This window comes from Pleurodeles waltl, chromosome 2_2, assembly GCF_031143425.1.
Source record: "Pleurodeles waltl isolate 20211129_DDA chromosome 2_2, aPleWal1.hap1.20221129, whole genome shotgun sequence".
NCBI lineage: Eukaryota > Metazoa > Chordata > Amphibia > Caudata > Salamandridae > Pleurodeles > Pleurodeles waltl.
In genome coordinates this window covers 854571841-854590060 of record NC_090439.1, presented here as the reverse complement: position 1 = coordinate 854590060, position 18220 = coordinate 854571841, and the positions used below count along the sequence as shown (strand labels likewise).

The 18220-nt window shown below is 43.9% G+C and overlaps 1 protein-coding gene across 1 annotated transcript in view; it reads left to right on the top strand.

Moving 5' to 3' along the window:
- The window catches only part of INTS8 (integrator complex subunit 8), a 629314-nt gene that overhangs the window by 86818 nt on the left and 524276 nt on the right, over positions 1-18220 (top strand). The window contains exons 8-9 of the mRNA XM_069220496.1: positions 12983-13090; positions 17668-17823. Of these exons, the coding sequence (XP_069076597.1) occupies positions 12983-13090; positions 17668-17823 (264 nt within the window). The remainder of the gene's footprint in view (positions 1-12982; positions 13091-17667; positions 17824-18220) is intronic.

The window sequence follows — 18220 nt, the reverse complement described above, 5'->3', positions numbered from 1 at the left end:
ATGTACTCTGTGCCATTAAAATAAAGGAAAGCATGTTTGCAGTCTTATACTAAGATATGCAATGTTGGCATGGCACTGTGACACATTAGCTCACGAGTTGTGCTTATTTAACCAGTTTATAGAAATGATTAGCTAACACTGATAACAAAAGTCTGTGCTTATAGAGACTGCCTGCTGTTTCTTTAGTGACTTTGGTGGCTTAGTGGTAGTATGTGGCTGTAGATAATTCTTTCTGTGGTTTAAAATATAAAGCACTTACACTAAAACACTGGCTTTGCCACAGTTTCCATCTCTATTCTTTGCTAAGATACCACAGCTCCCTAAGTTATCCGTCAATTTAAGGGTTACATGCTGCAACCTTTCGAGCTGCAGTAAAGATATAACATCTTTGTTCATGTGCCTTCATATTCATAATTCTCGATCTTTCAAAGTCTTAATCGGTGGCTAGAGGGAAATGACTGTGAAATGCTAATCTTAAAGTTACAATGCACTGGGCATGTTGGGAGATATAACGTAGACAGTCTAGAAGGAAACTGCCCTTTTATATTAAAATAAGTGTAAAATAATTTGGTCAGAATCACAAGGTTTTATTGAGTAAACGGACATTAGAAATCAGGTCCACGAGTAAGCCAACATTATAAGCTTACAACTGTGAGGTCCTCTTCTTTGGTAGTGAGTGTGTGGTATATAGGTGTGTGGGTGAATGAGTAGGTGAATGAATGGATGCAATGGTCAATAGATGGTGAATAATGGAGTGCATACAGTGCATAGATGAATGGGTGGATGATCCATGCCTCCACCCTTTAACTCATTCTTGCTTTCGCCGACTTGTCTATCCACATTCCAACTGCACTCCAATAAATGAAATGACACACTCGTTTAGAATCCAGATCTTCTGGCTTTGCCGGTGCTTGTTTTCAGTCTTCAGTCATATAAAGACTGAGTTTTGCTATCATACTGCTATATTTTCAACAACATATAATGCCTAGTTCAAATCACAGGTAATCTTTGTCCCTTGGTGCCTCAGTCTTGCTTACAGGTTTTACCAGTTCTGCCTTATGCTGCATCCCTTGCATGCTCTGAGTGTGCCCAAAACCTGCGTCACTGGGAACTTTAGATAAAAGTTTTTCTGCCTTGAATGAACAATATTTTTTCTTAATTACAGAAAACACAAGTCTTCTGCATGCATCATGCTCCCTTTCTTTTTACTCACATCAAAATGCCACCTTGGAAATAGGTGGCTCTGTTAATCCCCTTTAAACTGTATATACATCAGCATTTGAAATACACCTGTGCTCAAACTAACCTAATTCGGGAACGCAGCCGCGGGGGTAGGTGCACCACTGAGCGCCGGCAACACTACAAATTCACTGTGAACCGGGCAACAGGCCTGCGTGATCCCATGATACCCTTTCTCAGAATGGAGTTGGGTGACTGATAGGAAAGAAAAGCCAGTCCGGTTTATCCCTAGTAAGTGACTGATGACGTCTTGACTGTGAGCGTTAGATTGCAGGAGCTGAGAAAAGGGATAATAATATTTGTTTCCTTTATTTTCAATTGGAATAATCCAATGATTTAGTAGGTCCTGAAGAAGCGTCAGGGGATCCTGTTGGACCATAAGAGACGCGAAACATGTCGACCGCATATTGACCATATACTGAGGGATTTCGGATAATTACCGTCTTCCTTTGCCTTGATTTTTTGTACGAGTGCCTGAGCATTATCTCTTGCTTCACTCCCTTGTAACTTCTTTTAATCTTGACCAATTCCCAACAGCAAATAATAAACCATTTAGTGAGGGTTTTGAGCCAATTTTACTTTGTCCTTTTCTTTTTCATCCTCTTTTGCGGACCCACATTTGGTTCCGCGGCTTCATCATTAATAAAAAGATCTCCGGCAAAGAGCCCCCCTTCGGGGGGTGCCCGTCCGGCATTGCAGCGCCGGCCTGACGAGGAGCTGTCCGATGATGAAGCATGACACCATATGTGGTGTGTGAGGACTTTTGCTCCTGATTATCAGGACTTCTTTCCTTTTCCTTGTATCAGCTTTGGAACAGTGTATTACATTTCATTCTCAAACTAACCTAAACAGGATTCTTACAAATTGATAAGCTCCTTAGTTGTACAAATGGGGTAAAAATGTGTATGGTGGATCCAATTTAATTTGGTTATACAAGGGTAACAATTTTGGGGTGCTAAATTAATTTGCCCTCTCCATGGTGCTCATGTCACTTATATTAAGCAATGAATGTCATTGCTCATATGCCGCTAATGAAGACCTTCAAGTCTGCACACATTCTTAAATTTCCATTTCGCTTAAATGCCTTGATGATACAGGGCTCTACTACTTAAATTATTTACTTCATTCGGAGTTTTCAAAAAACCCCATGTCTAAGCTGTTCTAAAGCTTCTATAGGTGCCCTGATTTCTTTGTAGACAGTTGGTGTGCATTTTTAAATAAAGTATTTTGTGAAACCATTTCAACTCCTCTGTTTTCCGATATGTGTTCTTGGAGGCAGTTTCTTCCCAGCTCACTTACTCACCACCTCATATGTTCCCCACCATTCCTTGTAGTCTGGTCTCAGTATCAACCTAAAACCTGCTTAACTCAACAAGACTTCATATCTTTCTGGCTCACATAATTTTACTTGTAGCTACATGTCCTGTTGTCCCCATTTAATATTTCTTAATACACCCTTCTGTCCACCATATGCTAAAGTGACCAAGAATCAAACAGCCTTTTCACCTTTTTATCGTTTACTTTGTTATCATAATGATAGGCACTTTTTTCTTTTCCTTACTACATTCTCTTTCCTGTATCTGCAAAACCACATGCACATGAAGGTGGTGCCTGGAGGAGTCCATCTTCTAAGATCTAGAGGTTAGTGGCCTTTGAAACACATGTCTAAGTATATCTACATTTTAAAATGAGAAAACATCTGCAGGCAGGTGAAATGAATGCATTGTGGTCCGACGGTTCAAGGCATGTAATGCATGATAAGTTTTTTTCAAACCTTGGTATTAGAACCAAAGATGGCACAGTATTTGGTCAAATTGGGCAAGAACCCAAAAAAGATTGGAGAATTCACCCAGAGTGAGTCAGGATAAACTGTTGATGCCATTGCTCCAGTTTCATAGATTTTTGACCTGGAACAGGATGCTGTAACTGAGGGGTATATAAGTAGATATTGAGTGACTCAGGGGTTCGAGTCAAAGACCAGTATTCCTGCTCAGCAATTCAAATGCAGCATTGTCAACAAAGTTGGACCCAAAATTAGTAGATATGGCTTTGATAGAGAATGATCCCAAAGATTCAGGAAATATCACAAGTGTGTTCTGTTATTATCATCATTTGCATCCTTCGAAGAGTAGAAAGATGTTAGAGGTTGTTTGCCCTTGGTCTGGACAGTGATTACAAAGAAAACATGAGTAGTGCATACTGTGAAGGGTTTCAGGACAAAGTTTGTGGAGAAGGTAAATCTTTATAGGTTCCATAAGAGATTCAGTTTTGAAAGGAAAAAATAAATTTAGTCAAAGAAGAGATTCAGGAGATGAAAAGAAAGGGAGACATACAAGAAACATCTTTGAAGGACATCGAAATGGTAAGCAGTTTGTCTTGTGAGCAAGAAGAAGAAAGGTTCACACACTTCAGTGATGAGACCAGTTACATTTTGAGGGATATGGCTCAGTGGGTAGTTTATTGACTTTTCAAAATGGAGGAAATACACTTGTTAAAGGAATGAATGATGAGGTTGCAACTAAAGGATGCCTGCTTCATGATTCCCATTTTTTTGGGAGTATTACAGATTTTGTAGGTTTGTTTGGGAGAATAGAAGTTGACAATCATCTAGTTTCCATTTTGGTTTATAATATTTCCCACATTATCTTGAGTCTGTTTAATAGTTTACGTAGACAGCAATTTATTCACTGCTCAAGACCAGAACTTGGAACAACAATTGAATATGACAGAGTTTTTGGAAAGTCTGGATTACATGGTAAGCAGTGACAAATCATTTTGGATCTGTTAAAGAAAGTGGCATTTCTAGGTTTAATAGTTGATTCACAGCAGGCCATGTTGTGTCTACCCTCAATTAATAGAAGAAAAGTCTGATGGAGTTGAGGAAGATTTTATTCAGAAAATTGTTTCTGGTGAAGGATTTGGCTCAACCAGCAGGCTTGATGTCTTCAGTGATTTGAACTGTATTCTTGTAGTTGTTACATGTATGCTATACAGAGACAGTAAGGAGGGATTGGTGGTATGATCGCCACTTAAGATTGAACGGTGATGCAAGAACAGCATTTGTATGGTGGATTGGGAACATCCAGACCTGAAATAGCAAGGCAATATTTGTAAACAGGTTAGATTGCGATGGTGATTGAGTCAATGCAAGTCAGAATGGATGGGAAGAAAAGAGTGTCTTGTGTACAATAGGTAGAAAATGGACGGGTAAGGAGAAGGATCTTGTGGTAAAGTTCTTGGTGGAAGGAAGGAGCAAGTCTGTGTTCCTGAGAATGGACTGTATGTCAGTAGTCAGATGAACAAACTTAAAGGAGATGGAAGATTTAGTGTAGAACCTTTGGTATTACTAACTGCACTATCAGATAAGGCCAGGTCGAAGACATGGCAGAGTACAGGGCAGGACTGGAATTCGAGGACTTTGGGGGAATTCAAGTGAGTATGTGTTGGGCAGCGAAGTATTTCTGAGGTTTCAGGACAGGTGAGAGACCACTAAATGTGGATCTCTTTGCTTCAAGGTTATCAAGACAGTTTCAGAGTTTTTAGGGGTGGAGTGTCGATCTTGAGGCAGTGAGTGCTTGTCTGCCAAAAATGGTTAGTCAGATGGGCTTACACTTTTCCAAATGTGTGTCAGTAGTCCCCCTACTATTGCTGTTCAGTTTAGCCTGGTTTAAGAATCTGCAGGAAAAATGTAAGATTATTTTATCAAGGCAGTTGCAGTTGATTGCTTGGATAATTTCTAGCGTCCATTGAGAGACAAAGGTCTTTCTTGAGAAGCTTCAGAGCTTGTCAGAAGTGCAGGCGCTGGAAACTAGAAGGATACATCATTCAACTTGGAAACACTGCTTGAATTCTGTGGGAGCAGCTGTACTATTAGCAGTGAAATGTTTGGCCTCACTTTATGGGAAAAGATTTAATTATTATGCAGTGAAAGGATACAGAGTAGCGGTTCTTATCTTTTTATTTTTTTATTTTTTATTTTTTACTTCTGTGGACCCCTACTGAGTCACTACTGGAATCCAGGCACCCCCCCATTGAGTCATTATTGGAAGCTGGGAAACCCCCGGCCTAACCAACTCATATGACTTGAACTTCAAGTCCATAAAAAAAAATTCAAAAGCATGTATACACCAAACAAATTCTCAAATATTGAAATACTTTGTTTAATTCACAATTGTAAGGAAATGCCTCATTGGCATGGTTACCCCCTATTTTTATTTGCCTTTGCTGATGCTAAGTTATGCTTTGAAAGTGTGCTGGGACCCTGCTAACCAGGCCCCAGCACCAGTGTTCTTTCCCCAAACTGTACTTTTGTCTCCACAATTGGCACAACCCTGGCACTCAGGTAAGTCCCTTGTAACTGGTACCCCTGGTACCAAGGGCCCTGATGCCAGGGAAGGCCTCTAAGGGCTGCAGCATGTCTTACGCCACCCTAGGGACCCCTCACTCAGCACATCCACACTGCCTCACAGCTTGTGTGTGCTGGTGGGGAGAAAATGACTAAGTCGACATGGCACTCCCCTCAGAGTGCCATGCCAACCTCATACTGCCTGTGTCATAGGTAAGTCACCCCCCTAGCAGGGCTTACAGCCCTAAGGCAGGATGCACTATACCACAAGTGAGGGCATAAGTGCATGAGCACTATGCCCCTACAGTGCCTATTGAAAACCTTAGACATTGTATATGGTCTGGGAGTTTGTCAAACACGAACTCCACAATTCCATAATGGCCATAATGGCCACACTGAAAACTGGGAAGTTTGGTATCAAACTTATCAGCACAATAAATGCACACTGATGCCAGTGTGCAATTTATTGTAAAATACACCCAGAGGGCGAGAGAGATGCCCCCTGAAAACATACCCGACTTCTAATGTAGGCTGACCAGTTCCTGCCACACACCAGACATGTTTCTGGCCACATGGGGAGAGTGCCTTTGTCACTCTGTGGCCAGGAACAAAGCCTGTACTGGGTGGAGGTGCTTCTCACCTCCCCCTGCAGGAACTGTAACACCTGGCGGTGAGCCTCAAAGGCTCACCCCTTTTGTTACAGCGCCCTAGGGCATCCCAGCTAGTGGAGATGCCCGCCCTTCCGGCCACTGCCCCCACTTTTGGCGGCAAGGCTGGAAGAGATAATGAGAAAAACAAGGAGGAGTCATCCACCAGTCAGGACAGCCCCTAAGGTGTCCTGAGCTGAGGTGACCACTGCCTTGAGAAATTCTCCATCTTTAGTTTGGAGGATTTCCCCAATAGGATTAGGGATGTACCCCCTCCCCCAGGGAGGAGGCACAAAGAGGGTGTAGGCACCACAGTAGCCATGGGCTACTGCCCTCCCAGACCTAAACACACCCCTAAATTCAGTATTTAGGGGCTCCCCAGATCCCGGGAAATCAGATTTCTGCAACCTGAAGAGAGAAGGACTGCTGACCTACAAGCCTGCAGAGAAGGAGGAAGACAACAACTGATTTGGCCCCAGCCTTACCGGCCTGTCTCCAACTTCAAAAACCTGCTCCAGCGACGCATCCGACAGGGACCAGTGACCTCTGAAGCCTCAGAGGACTACCCTGGACAACAGGACCAAGAAACTCCTGTGAACAGCGGCCCTGTTCAAAATCTGCAACTTCTTTGCACCAAAGAAGCAACTTCCAAGGACTTCATGTTTCCTGCCGGAAGCGTGAGACTCTACACTCTGCACCCGACGCCCCCGGCTCGACCTGCAGAAAACCAACACCTCAAGGAGGACTCCCCGGTGACTGCGAGCCTGTGAGTAACCAGAGACGACTCCCCTGAGCCCCCCCAGCGACGCCTGCAGAGAGAATCCAGAGGCTCCCCTTGACCACGACTGCCTGTAACAAGGGACCCGACGCCTGGAACCAACACTGCACCTGAAGCCCCCAGGACCTGAAGGAACCGTACTTCAGTGCAAGAGCGACCCCCAGGCGACCCTCTGCCTAGCCCAGGTGGTGGCTGTCCCGAGAAGCCCCCCCCTGTGCCTGCCTGCAATGCTAGAGTGACCCCTGGGTCCCTCCATTGTTTTCAATCTAAAACCCGACGCCTGCTTTGCTCACTGCACCCGGCCATCCCTGTGCCGCTGAGGGTGTACTTTGTGTGCCTTCTCGTGTCCCCCCCGGTGCTCTACAAAACCCCCCTGGTCTTCCCCCTGAGGACGCAAGTACTTACCTGCTGGCAGACTGGAACCGGAGCACCCCTGTTCCCCATAGGCGCCTATATGTTTTGGGCACCTCTTTGACCTCTGCACCTGAACGGCCCTGAGCTGCTGGTGTGGTAACTTTGGGGTTGCCTTGAACCCCCAACGGTGAGCTGCCTATGCCCCACACTTGAGACTTGTAAGTGTTTTACTTACCTTCAAAACTAACCTTTACTTATCTCCCCCAGGAACTGTTGATCTTTGCACTGTCCACTGTGAAAATAACTTATTGCCATTTATACAAAGACTGTACATTATATTGTTTTCATTCAAAGTTCCTAAAGTATCTAAGTGAAGTACCTTACATTTTAAGTATTAACTGTAAATCTTGAACCTGTGGTTCTTAAAATAAATTAAGAAAATATATTTTTCAATATAAAAACCTATTGGCCTGGAGAAAGTCTTTGAGCATGTGTTCCTCATTTATTGCCTGTGTGTGTACAACAAATGCTTAACACTACCGTCTGATAAGCCTACTGCTCGACCACACTACCACAAAATAGAGCATTAGAATTATCTACTTTTGCCACTATCTTACCTCTAAGGGGAACCCTTGGACTCTGTACACTATTTCATACTTTGAAATAGTATATACAGAGCCAACTTCCTACAACAATCAAATATAGAAAAAGTTTTCACATTTTCAGTTTTGCTTCTACTTTATTAATTTTAGTGCATTCATATTGATTTCATTTAATTTAGTAACAGACGTGGACCTCTGAGTAGGCCTCACAGACCCACTTGTGTCTTCAGACCACAAGATTAAGAGCCACTGATATAGAGCATACACTACTGCTAGACATGTGCACATGGATGGAATTTCACTAAGAATCCTTGTCGTCAGGGGCGTGGCTGAGGCGTCAAGAGGGCGGTCACACTTCTGTAGTGCTCCGGACCCCTCTGTCATCTACCTCTAGCCACGATTGAAATCCGCATTCATCGGCGGCACATTCGCACTCTGGGGGCGCTGCCGCTCCCCCAGAGACGAAAAAAAGGGATTTTCCGGCCTTTCGGCCTGGTGGCGGAGTTCCGATAGATCACGGCCTCTGGCATCCAAGATGGTGGACGCAGAGTGAGAGTTGAGACACTGACAGGGGAGAAGGCCCTGGGGAGGCTGAGGACTGCGAGCGAAGTTGCCTGGGGCTTTGCGTAACAAGAGCCGGCGGAGGGAAGGATCGAGACACCCTGACGCTGGGAGCTACAGAGAAGCACGGGCCGGGACTTGGGTGAGCAGAGGGGCCAGGGACGAGGTGGCAAATAGGCAGTCAAGAGTAAGGCACCCCCTTTCCTTCCTCCCTTTTTTTTCTTTTTCTTTTCCCTTCTCCCCAACCCTCGATTGACTGCCACACCTGGTCCTCTCCGGACAACCGTGGGGAGAGCGGCTCAACGGTGGGCTGTGACAGGCGGAGGTCGGCTCACTAGGGGGCTTCTTGGCCCTCCCACAGAGGGGCCATTTCTATTCTTTTTCCTCCTCCCTCCCTCCCTCTCTCCCCTCCACCGAAGCTGTAGGCCCAGCAAAACGGCAGTCAGAGGGGCCTGGAGGTTGAGAGACTTCGGAGCTCAGTGCCACTGGAGAGGTGCGTCGGGGACCACCGTTGGGGCCTTGGGGATGATTTTGCGAGTGGAGGGCTGCGAGTGCCGAGGAGTGCGGCCAGCGGACGACCATAGACCCCTGGTCTCTGGAGAGTAACCTGCTGATACGTGGAGTGTGCGATCGAGCGGCAATCCTGGGGCGTGGAGAAGAACGATAACACCCCTGGACTTGTGTGTAGCAACTTAGCTGGCTATCGCCGATAGACTCTATCGCAGACTCATACGTTGGGCCTCAGCTGGGGAAATCATCATGGGAAAGGACAAATCAGCACGACAGGCGGCAGCGCAAAAGCCCATAGATCAATTTACCACAGGTGCAAGTGGGAGGATGAGATCCGCCAGCGGTGTCAGGTGATTTAGCAACGATCCTCCAAGCCATCGAAGTATCCCAAGCAGCTGTGGGGTCTAAGATAGAGGAGGTTAAGGTGGATGTAGCCATGGTCCAGCAAGACCTCCGCAGTGCCACAGCTCGAATCGAATCCCGGAGGCGGAATCGAGGATATCTGCAGTTGAAGACGATGTGACGGCTCTCAAAGCGCAGGTCTCCGCACTGACATCCCGCACGTCGGAGCTCTATCGAAGAGCTGAAGATGCTGAGAATAGGTCCAGGCGTCACAACCTTCGTATGGTGGGCCTTCAAGAGACCACAGCAGCTCCGTCTCTGGTCAGCCTTTTTAGAGGACTGGTTCCGATCTTGGATTCTGGCGGACCCTCTTACACCATGGTTCGCGATCGAGCACGCCCAAAGGGCCTTGCAATCGAAGCCCCCGCCGGGCTCTCCGCCCAGGCAGGTGATACTCTGTCTCTTCAACTTTAAGATGAGACGCTGTACTACAGGAAGCACGATCCAGTGGAGACCTCTTTTGCAACGGGGCAAAGGTCCTTCTTTTTCCTGACTACACTACGGATGTGCAACAATCCGCGCATTCACCGAAGTAAAGCAGAAACTGAGGGCAATGGACATACCATATCGTCTCCTGTTCCCAGCGAAACTCTGTGTAGTCCATAGAAACAAAACACACTTCTTTGAGCAGCCGGCCGCGACATGGCCTTGGTTGACGGAGGAGGTCCCTCTTGGACCATACAGCAAAAGGTCAAGCTCAAGGTGTGAAGGAGTGCAGCCGAGCCAACAACAAAAGCGGCCGCCTGGTCAGCGCCATTGCACGCGCTCCAGGTGGCGCAGGACACACCGGAGCTCCCGCTCGGCTTCCCCTTGGAAACCCCACACATTCAACCACAGAGTTAACGATCACTGGTGGGTCTTGCAGAGGTCGGAGGGGGAGTCCGGACCCATACGGAACACCATGGGCCTGGTTAGGGTCCCTGAACAACTCTGATCTGTCCTGCAGTCTGGCGATGTAACTTTGTAAGACGATGGATACATTTGGGAGGGTGCCAATTGCCTGGATGAGAGACAGTATTGCTTACGATTAATCACCATTTATTGTGTTTTCCTTTTTGATCCGAAATTATGGAGGGCGTGACTGTTTTGATTGGCAGGACAAGATACCCTTACGTAGGCTCAGCTTTAAATATCTAGGTATCTGGGTAACCCTTCTGCCTGAGCTGACGTGTCCCCACTCTTGTCTCACATCAAGACGGGCATGCAGAGGTGGCAGGCATTGCCGTTAAATGTGCTGGGCCGTGTTGCCCTATACAAGATGTTGGTCTTCCCAAGACTGCTATATGTATTCTGGAATTTTCCCCTCCCAATCCCACGCTCCTGGTTTAGAGCTTTAGAGAGCGCCACCACACTGTTTCTTTGGAAGGGGGCCAGGCATCGAGTGGTGACACAACACTGCTGGAGAGGAATATATACGATGGGGGCCTGGGTGCCTCAGATCCTTATCTATATTATCTGGCGACCGAGCTGCTGAGGATTCATGATTGGTTCACGGGGTGGGCTGACATGGTCTATCGGGTAGAGTTGAAGATCTTGTGCTTCCCGGGTATCCTTGACGTGCTATATGGCGCACCCCTCCCGCGGGACATGGAAACAGTAACTAAGGTGGTTTTCTTGGCGTGGCGCGCTACGTTAAGGCATACTCAGTGGAGTGCTGTTGTCACCCATCAGACCCCATTATGGTGGGGGAAATGGTTAAGTGCGACAGCGGCGCTGGAGGGGTTTGTGGAGTGGGACCAGTTGGATATTTCATTGGTTGGGGATGTGTGGAAGGGTGATGTATTGAAATCATTTCAGGACCTGCAGGCAGACTTTCAACTAACTCAGACTCAGTTCTTTAAATACCTCCATCTTCGGCACGCTCTGGGAGAGCACTTGCCGAGTGCGGGCGCCCTGCCGAAGTTCAGCCCTCTCGAGGCCTAGCTGCTCATGGGGAGTCTGGGTGGGAAAGGTGTTTCTCAGGTCTATAAAATGTTAGTAAACAATGCTCCGGGGAACTTGGACACAACTAGAACCAAATGGGAATCATGGGTGGGGGGCCCTAGAGGAGTCCGAATCGATGGAGGCTTTGATGGCGCCAAGGGTGCTAGCGGTGTCAGCGAGACTTTGTGCAGTGTAATTATACTATTTACACAGAGCATATCTAACACCAATCAGGCTACACCGGGCTGGTTTACGCTCTACTGCTCAATGTCCACAGTGTGCAAGGGAGCCAGCGGATTTCTTTAATCTGATCTGGTCCTGTGGAGTGTTACAGATATATTGGGGCAAAATAGTCCGCGAGCTGAATGAGGTGCTGGGGCAGGAGATGCAGATGTCCGCTAAACTAATCTTGTTGGGGCTGATGGAGGAAATGGTGGGAGCGCGAGCTGAACGTGCCCTTGCGGGTACGCCCTGCTGGTTGCAAAGAGAGACATTGCTGCTGCCTGGAACACTTCTGCGGGTCCGTCAGTTAAAAAATGGAGGAGTGGAGTGGACTGGTGCGCAAGCCAGGAAAATCTGGAGTACGAATCCAGGGGTTGTCCTCAAACATGAGAGTTTGGGGACGATGGCTGGGAATGCTGCGGTAGGCCAAGACGGGGCTATGACTTATTGTGGTGTCAATAATTGAAACACCGTTTGTCTCCTGGGACGTCTTACTGTCAATTGTTAATGATGCCCTGGAACTGGAGCTCACTGATCTATCTGTGTCAACTGTCTTGCACTTCTATGTTAAAAACAATAAAACTTTCGTTTATAAAAAAGAATCCTTGTTGCCTTTGTTTTATAGAAACTTGGCACAGGTGAGATAACAGATAATAAAAATAAAAAAAGCTTTAGGCGATAAAGTAGGTGTCTAGGTCTGTAGTAAGATGTTGCTTAACCGTAAGGCTGCAGGGTGAAAAAATCTTTACAGGCAGTTAGTTGAATCCCATGAAATAGTTTCTTATGAAATCAGCATCTGAGAAGACCACAGCTCCTACCCATCTTGCTTCACTCTTCACCTCCACGCCACAAAACTTTCCAAAGCATGACATTCTGCCGCATTCCAAGACCTTTGATCAAAACCCTTGTAAAGTATATACTTTTAGCTAAAATACAATTATTTTGTGGTTACTGTTGAGTGGAAAGGAATTACTTTTGTTGCAGTGACCTTCATTCTGCAATAAAACATAATGTGTGTATTTGTAGAGTCTGCATTCACCTTAGAGATATCTTGACACCTCTGACAGGTATCTGATACATATTGCTGTCCAACTAAATAGTACTCCTTTTATCAATTTCAGAAGGATGGTAGGATAATTTTACCTACCCCATTCGTCTGTCACTATAGTGTCAAACAGATCACTTCAGTGGATGTATTATTAGTCCTCACAGCCACTAGACCTGGCTTGCAAACTTAATGTGGACTTTTTAAACACCTTGTATTAATGTAAATTATGTGTTTTTGTTCTTGGAGTGTCAATTTACACTGTATGTTTTCTTTCCTATATTTAGTATATCTAAAACATGTGTTTGGTGTTGAAGCCAAGACTCTGTCATAATTAAAATATGTATCTTACAGGTTTCTTACGACTTGGGCACCATGTACTTCCAGCAGGGTTCCACAGACTCTTCTGCTTATGAAAAGGCTAAGGAAAAAATCTTCAAAACAAAAGAGCTGGTTTCAAAGGTATTTTGAAATACTGCTTAATGTAATTTCTAAATCTAACATATTGTGTTTCTTAAAAAGGCAGAAATGAGTAACCAAACTGTTGACTTTATGTGGACTTCATGAAGAAAAGAAGTATCAATTGGGGAAAAAACAACCCGGGACAACAGCTTTCAAGTAACTAACCTCCCCATCTTAGCACACTGTTGTCACTCCCCCTGCCCCAACATAGCACTCTGACAAATCAGAAAGTCAATACACAGCTGTTTTAAAAGCTACAAAATACAAACAATTGCATCTGTATTTTTGGGAATGTTGCTTTGCTGCAGTTTGTAATAAAAAAAAAAAACGAGCAGTGTTAGTGTTCTTTTAAAAATAATACAGTGCAATGTGAAATGCTAGTGATGTGTTTATCTTGCCTTGTGATTCGGTAATTTTTGTCAACTTCTGTTCAAAAAAAGCTTTTCTTTTGGAGTCCATCTTAGGCCTACAACTGAGGAAAGAACAGTGTTACCTCATTTCTTTTAAATGGATACATAAGATCCTGCCATTTGTCCCCCACGGTAGATTGCTCATTTATGATGTCATCTTTAACCTTCATTACTGTAATTTTTTTCCAGTTACATCCATTTAAGCAGTATTTTTTTTAAAGTGATTGGTTACATCCTCGATCAAAGCACAACAAAAAATACATCAATCCTATTATTTGATAACCCCTAATTATATATGAAATTCAATCTGAATGCTGAATCTCCTTTGAAGAGAAAGGAACACAATTAATATGTAACCATATTCCTTCTACTTTAGAGCCTTTGAAAAGACAAACTGGATGACAACAGCTAGAAAATCCCAGCTTTTACTTGAGTTAGTGCTTTGTACTGAATGGCTCTGTGCCCATTCATTAGATAGATACTCATTTATACTGTCAAATTCAGATCTCTTCTTTCCTTTCCAAGAAATTATTAGAGTATCCATTTATGATAAAACAAAACATTCCACTTGTCCTGGACCTGGTGCCTTGCTAGACCCCAAATTGTGGTGAAATCTGGACTCCTTACATTTTTCCTGAGCTGCATTTGTTACCACTTTAAAATCTTAGTAGGCTTCAGATCTTGGAACAAAGTGTTTAGGTGGCCTTGGCACACATTTTAATTTTAATTCCAGCTTAAAAAGTTAATCTTTCCTTTTTTTAAGCTTCTCTCCATATCTCTAAAACAAATAAAAAATCTTCCTTTTGTCTCTGATATTATTTGCTTGAATTCGTAATTCGTTACTTCACTTTTATCTCACACACTTTTGTAGAGAGAAACTTCTTCGTGTTCTGTTATAGCCAACCTAAGATTGGACTGTACACTGCCCATTTTCCGTAAATGTGAATATGGCATATGCATCATATTTCTGGAAATCTGCCAGTCGTAACTAAGATGTGCCCCATTACTGAGCACTCAGCTCTTTCACAGTGCTGCATTGCTGACTACAGCAAAACCACAAGAACAATTGGAAGCCAAGCAGTTCTAGTACCTCTTCCAAACTCAGGCTGCACAGCACACATGTATCAGTTATGGGAGAATTCACCCTTTTGTTCAAAGCTGATGGTGGAGCAGATAACGTCTGGGCCACCTTCAACACAGTCTTGGAGCTTAAAGTTCAACTTCCAGTAAATTAACAACTCCTAGCTGACCCTGCCCAATCTCACAGATGTAGAAAGGACCAAAGTTCACAATGAATGGACTACAAAGTGATTTACATCTCGTTAGAGAATATTGTGACAAAAGTACAGTGTGAAAGTAGGGAATCAATAGAAATTTGAAAAAGGTAACAGTAAAAACACAAGCGTTTTCTGTTGTCTTCAGTGGGAGCCATGCTTCCTAAATATAATACTATCAATACATTTATAAACCCAGTTACTTCTAAAAAGAGGCAATCAAAGCAGAGATTAAAATGAATCACAAGTAGACCAGAAACCTCACTGCGTAACATCCCTTTTTAACTGATAGAGCAGCTAAGATGCTAAAGAAGTCACTATAGAACAAAAATGATGGAAACAAAAGTAGTTTTACTAACAATTTAAGAAACTAGCAGTTCTACCAGAAACGTATTAAATACCCCCAAAATATGGCCTAGAGACAATCCATGGACTCCCATCGTTGAGTAAACTTTTTTTTTTTCTGAACAGATTTATAAATCTGTCTTCAGCTAGAACATCCTGCAGAACTAAAGCTAGCCTGGATATCCCTGCTTACTAAAACTACAATACTGGATAGTGCAGAACCCAACAATAACAGCCTAATTTACAGTATACCCTTATTTAGGTTATTGGAGAAGGTCACAGCAATTCAACTTCAACATTACCTAGAGAGGAACAGTTTTTTGCCTAATCAAGGTACAATGACTGCTCAGATCTTGAAATTCTATGCAAGGGTGCCCTAGTCTTCATGTATTAGATTACCCAGGGTTTTTTGATAATCTTAGATACACTATTATTTTGTGTCCGTGTCTGGCAGAACAAGGGAACGGGATGCGTGTCTTCAGTGGTTGGAGGGTGATGGTCTGTGTGATGTAGGCAATTTCCTTCTGCAAGAGTGATTGGTGTAGCGCAGAAATAATACCATTGAGTACCTAAATTGAAGATTAGCTTTCTGACAATGCCTATGGTGGTGATTCACGTGACTAAAGACCCCTTCAAAAAAAACAAAAAGAAACTCGATTTTGTTTGAAATGTTTTGAACATTAAACCCCTCCGCCAAACTCCTGTGGTCAGGTTATTGTGGTCCCCTTCCTGAGGCCCCTATTGAGAGTTTCCCGCTGGGTCAGCTGGCGGTCCAGCGGGAAACAGCCCATAACATTTTCGCTGGCTCAATTACGAGCTGGCGTCAATGTTGCGGTGTGTAGGGTGCATACAGTGAAAAGCGCGATGGGGTTGCCCACGGGGCTCCTGCACTGCTCATGTCAAGTGCATAGGCAGTGCAGGAGCCCCCATGAGGCCCCCGCACCCTGTTTCCGACAGCCTTTACATGGCGTGGCAATGGCCATGTAAATGCAAGCAGAGAGGGGGGGGTCATAATCCCCAGGCCAGCGTTGCTTGCACTGCTGCCCTGGTGGATTGGGACCGCCAGCACTGCTAGGCCATTGGGCGGCCTAAAAGTGGCAGTGCCGGTGGTCTGAACGTGGCGGTAACACCATGGTGATCGCGTCCCTAGCAGTCTGTAGACCACCAGGGTCGTAATGAAGGCCTAAGTAATGGATGGATTTGAACTAGCCAAGTCTCAGTGAACAGTTAGTCGAGCTTTTACTATGGGACTCTGATGTAACTATAACATGGTGTAAAACAAAGTATCCTCATTCTATAGAGAACACTTCACCTGTTATATTAAGGGACAAAAATGTAGAGATTTACATTGACTTAATAATGAGTAGGCATGTCAAAGGGGATGTTCTGTGGCTAATTAGCATCTCAACTGCCTGAAACAAGGCAGTCCTATTTTAGAATTGTGATCACATCTCAAGATAAATGATTGGAGCTAAAATAGGTTATTGCAAAGCACTTTTTGAGAGTACTACCAAAGAAACTGAGATACTTCAAACAATTGAAAATACAGCTTCTAGGGCAGTACAAAACTTCCCAAAGAGGGGAACACATTGCACCAAATTTCAATAGAATGGCTCTGTTTGCGCTTTTAGATGAGAGTTGAGTTTGAATACCTACCCTTAATTCATAAATCAGTATTGGTAAAGCAATATTGGTGAAGTACTAGTACGTTTGGAAAACAGACAGTATACCATCTAGACAGTGAGCTTAGATCATGAGGCAAAACTCTCATTAGCTGTCCTTGATCAAATTTTGTCAGAATGAACATCTTTTATCTCTCAAGCCATTAAAATATTGAGTTGCTCCACCTGTGTTCAGCTTTACACGATATTATTACCATTCCAGAAAGAAAATAAAGCTATTATTTACTAGCTATGGGTCATTATGATTTGACATTGTTCATAAGCCTTTGGATTCCCTAAGGGTTTTTGCACTATACCATTATTAGTACATACAAAAATATATAATTGAAGCCTCTCTATTTTGACTTTGTTGTCATAATTATTGAACTTGTTTTCACCTTTTTGTGCGCTTTGGGGGCAGTAAGAAGACCATGCAGATTTTCTTGCCCCTTGATTAACCCTTGCATCACTGCTTATAAAGTCCTTCCTTTTTCTGCTTCGATATCTAATCAAGAGCTATTCTTTACCTTGGCTGGAAGTACTATGTTTGTCCCCTTAAGCATAGCCTCACAGGAAGTGTTGCAAGTTCTTTGTACCCACTTTCCTACAGCTTCTCTATCCATTGTGGGGTGGGAGGGGGCGTGAAGCACTTATCAAATATCTGAAGAAGGTTGAGGCCCGATGCTGTAAAGGTTCTGAGTCCAACACAGATAACCATACTGGAGAAATGTTATCAGTCATGTAACTCTTACTTAGAAGTTTAGTACCAGCAGCAGCATATTGACCTTAACTACTGTAGTAGATGTTGTTTTTCAGTTACTATTGATGTTTTAAAACACTTGTCGTTTTCTGCCTTTGCTCTCTAACAGTTGCCTCCATTTTTATAGATTGGTTCAGTATCGGTCCATTGCACGATTGATGAAAAGAGGTTAGCTGGTTATTGTCAAGCGTGTGGTGTTCTTGCTCTCTCTTCTGATACGCCATCCCCTCAAGGGTCGCTCTACAGTGTAATCCATAACTGCCTGAGATCTGGAAACTGCCAAGTAAGAAACATGAGATAGTCGTTTGTTTGATATATTACTTGTGTTGTCCCTTTCTTTTTCTTTTGAACCATTCATGAAATCCTGTAAATTGGACAGATCCCTTGGGTTTCATAATTTATACTAGTCACTTAATCGACTAATTGCAAGTAGATTTGTATATTTATTTCACAGACCTCATCTGTCTTGGCTATGAAGAATAATAACAATTTCCATTTCGACTGTATGCATGTATGTCATAGTAGCAAAAGCAAATGCAATAAATACTACTTATTTAGCAAGCTAGCTAAAAACAAATATCTTCCCATGTCCTGTTTGAATAATTTGTGATTGTCATTTATAGTAAAAGCAGGACTTAATTTTTAAGTGATTATTTGAAGCACTGTTTAGATGCACAATA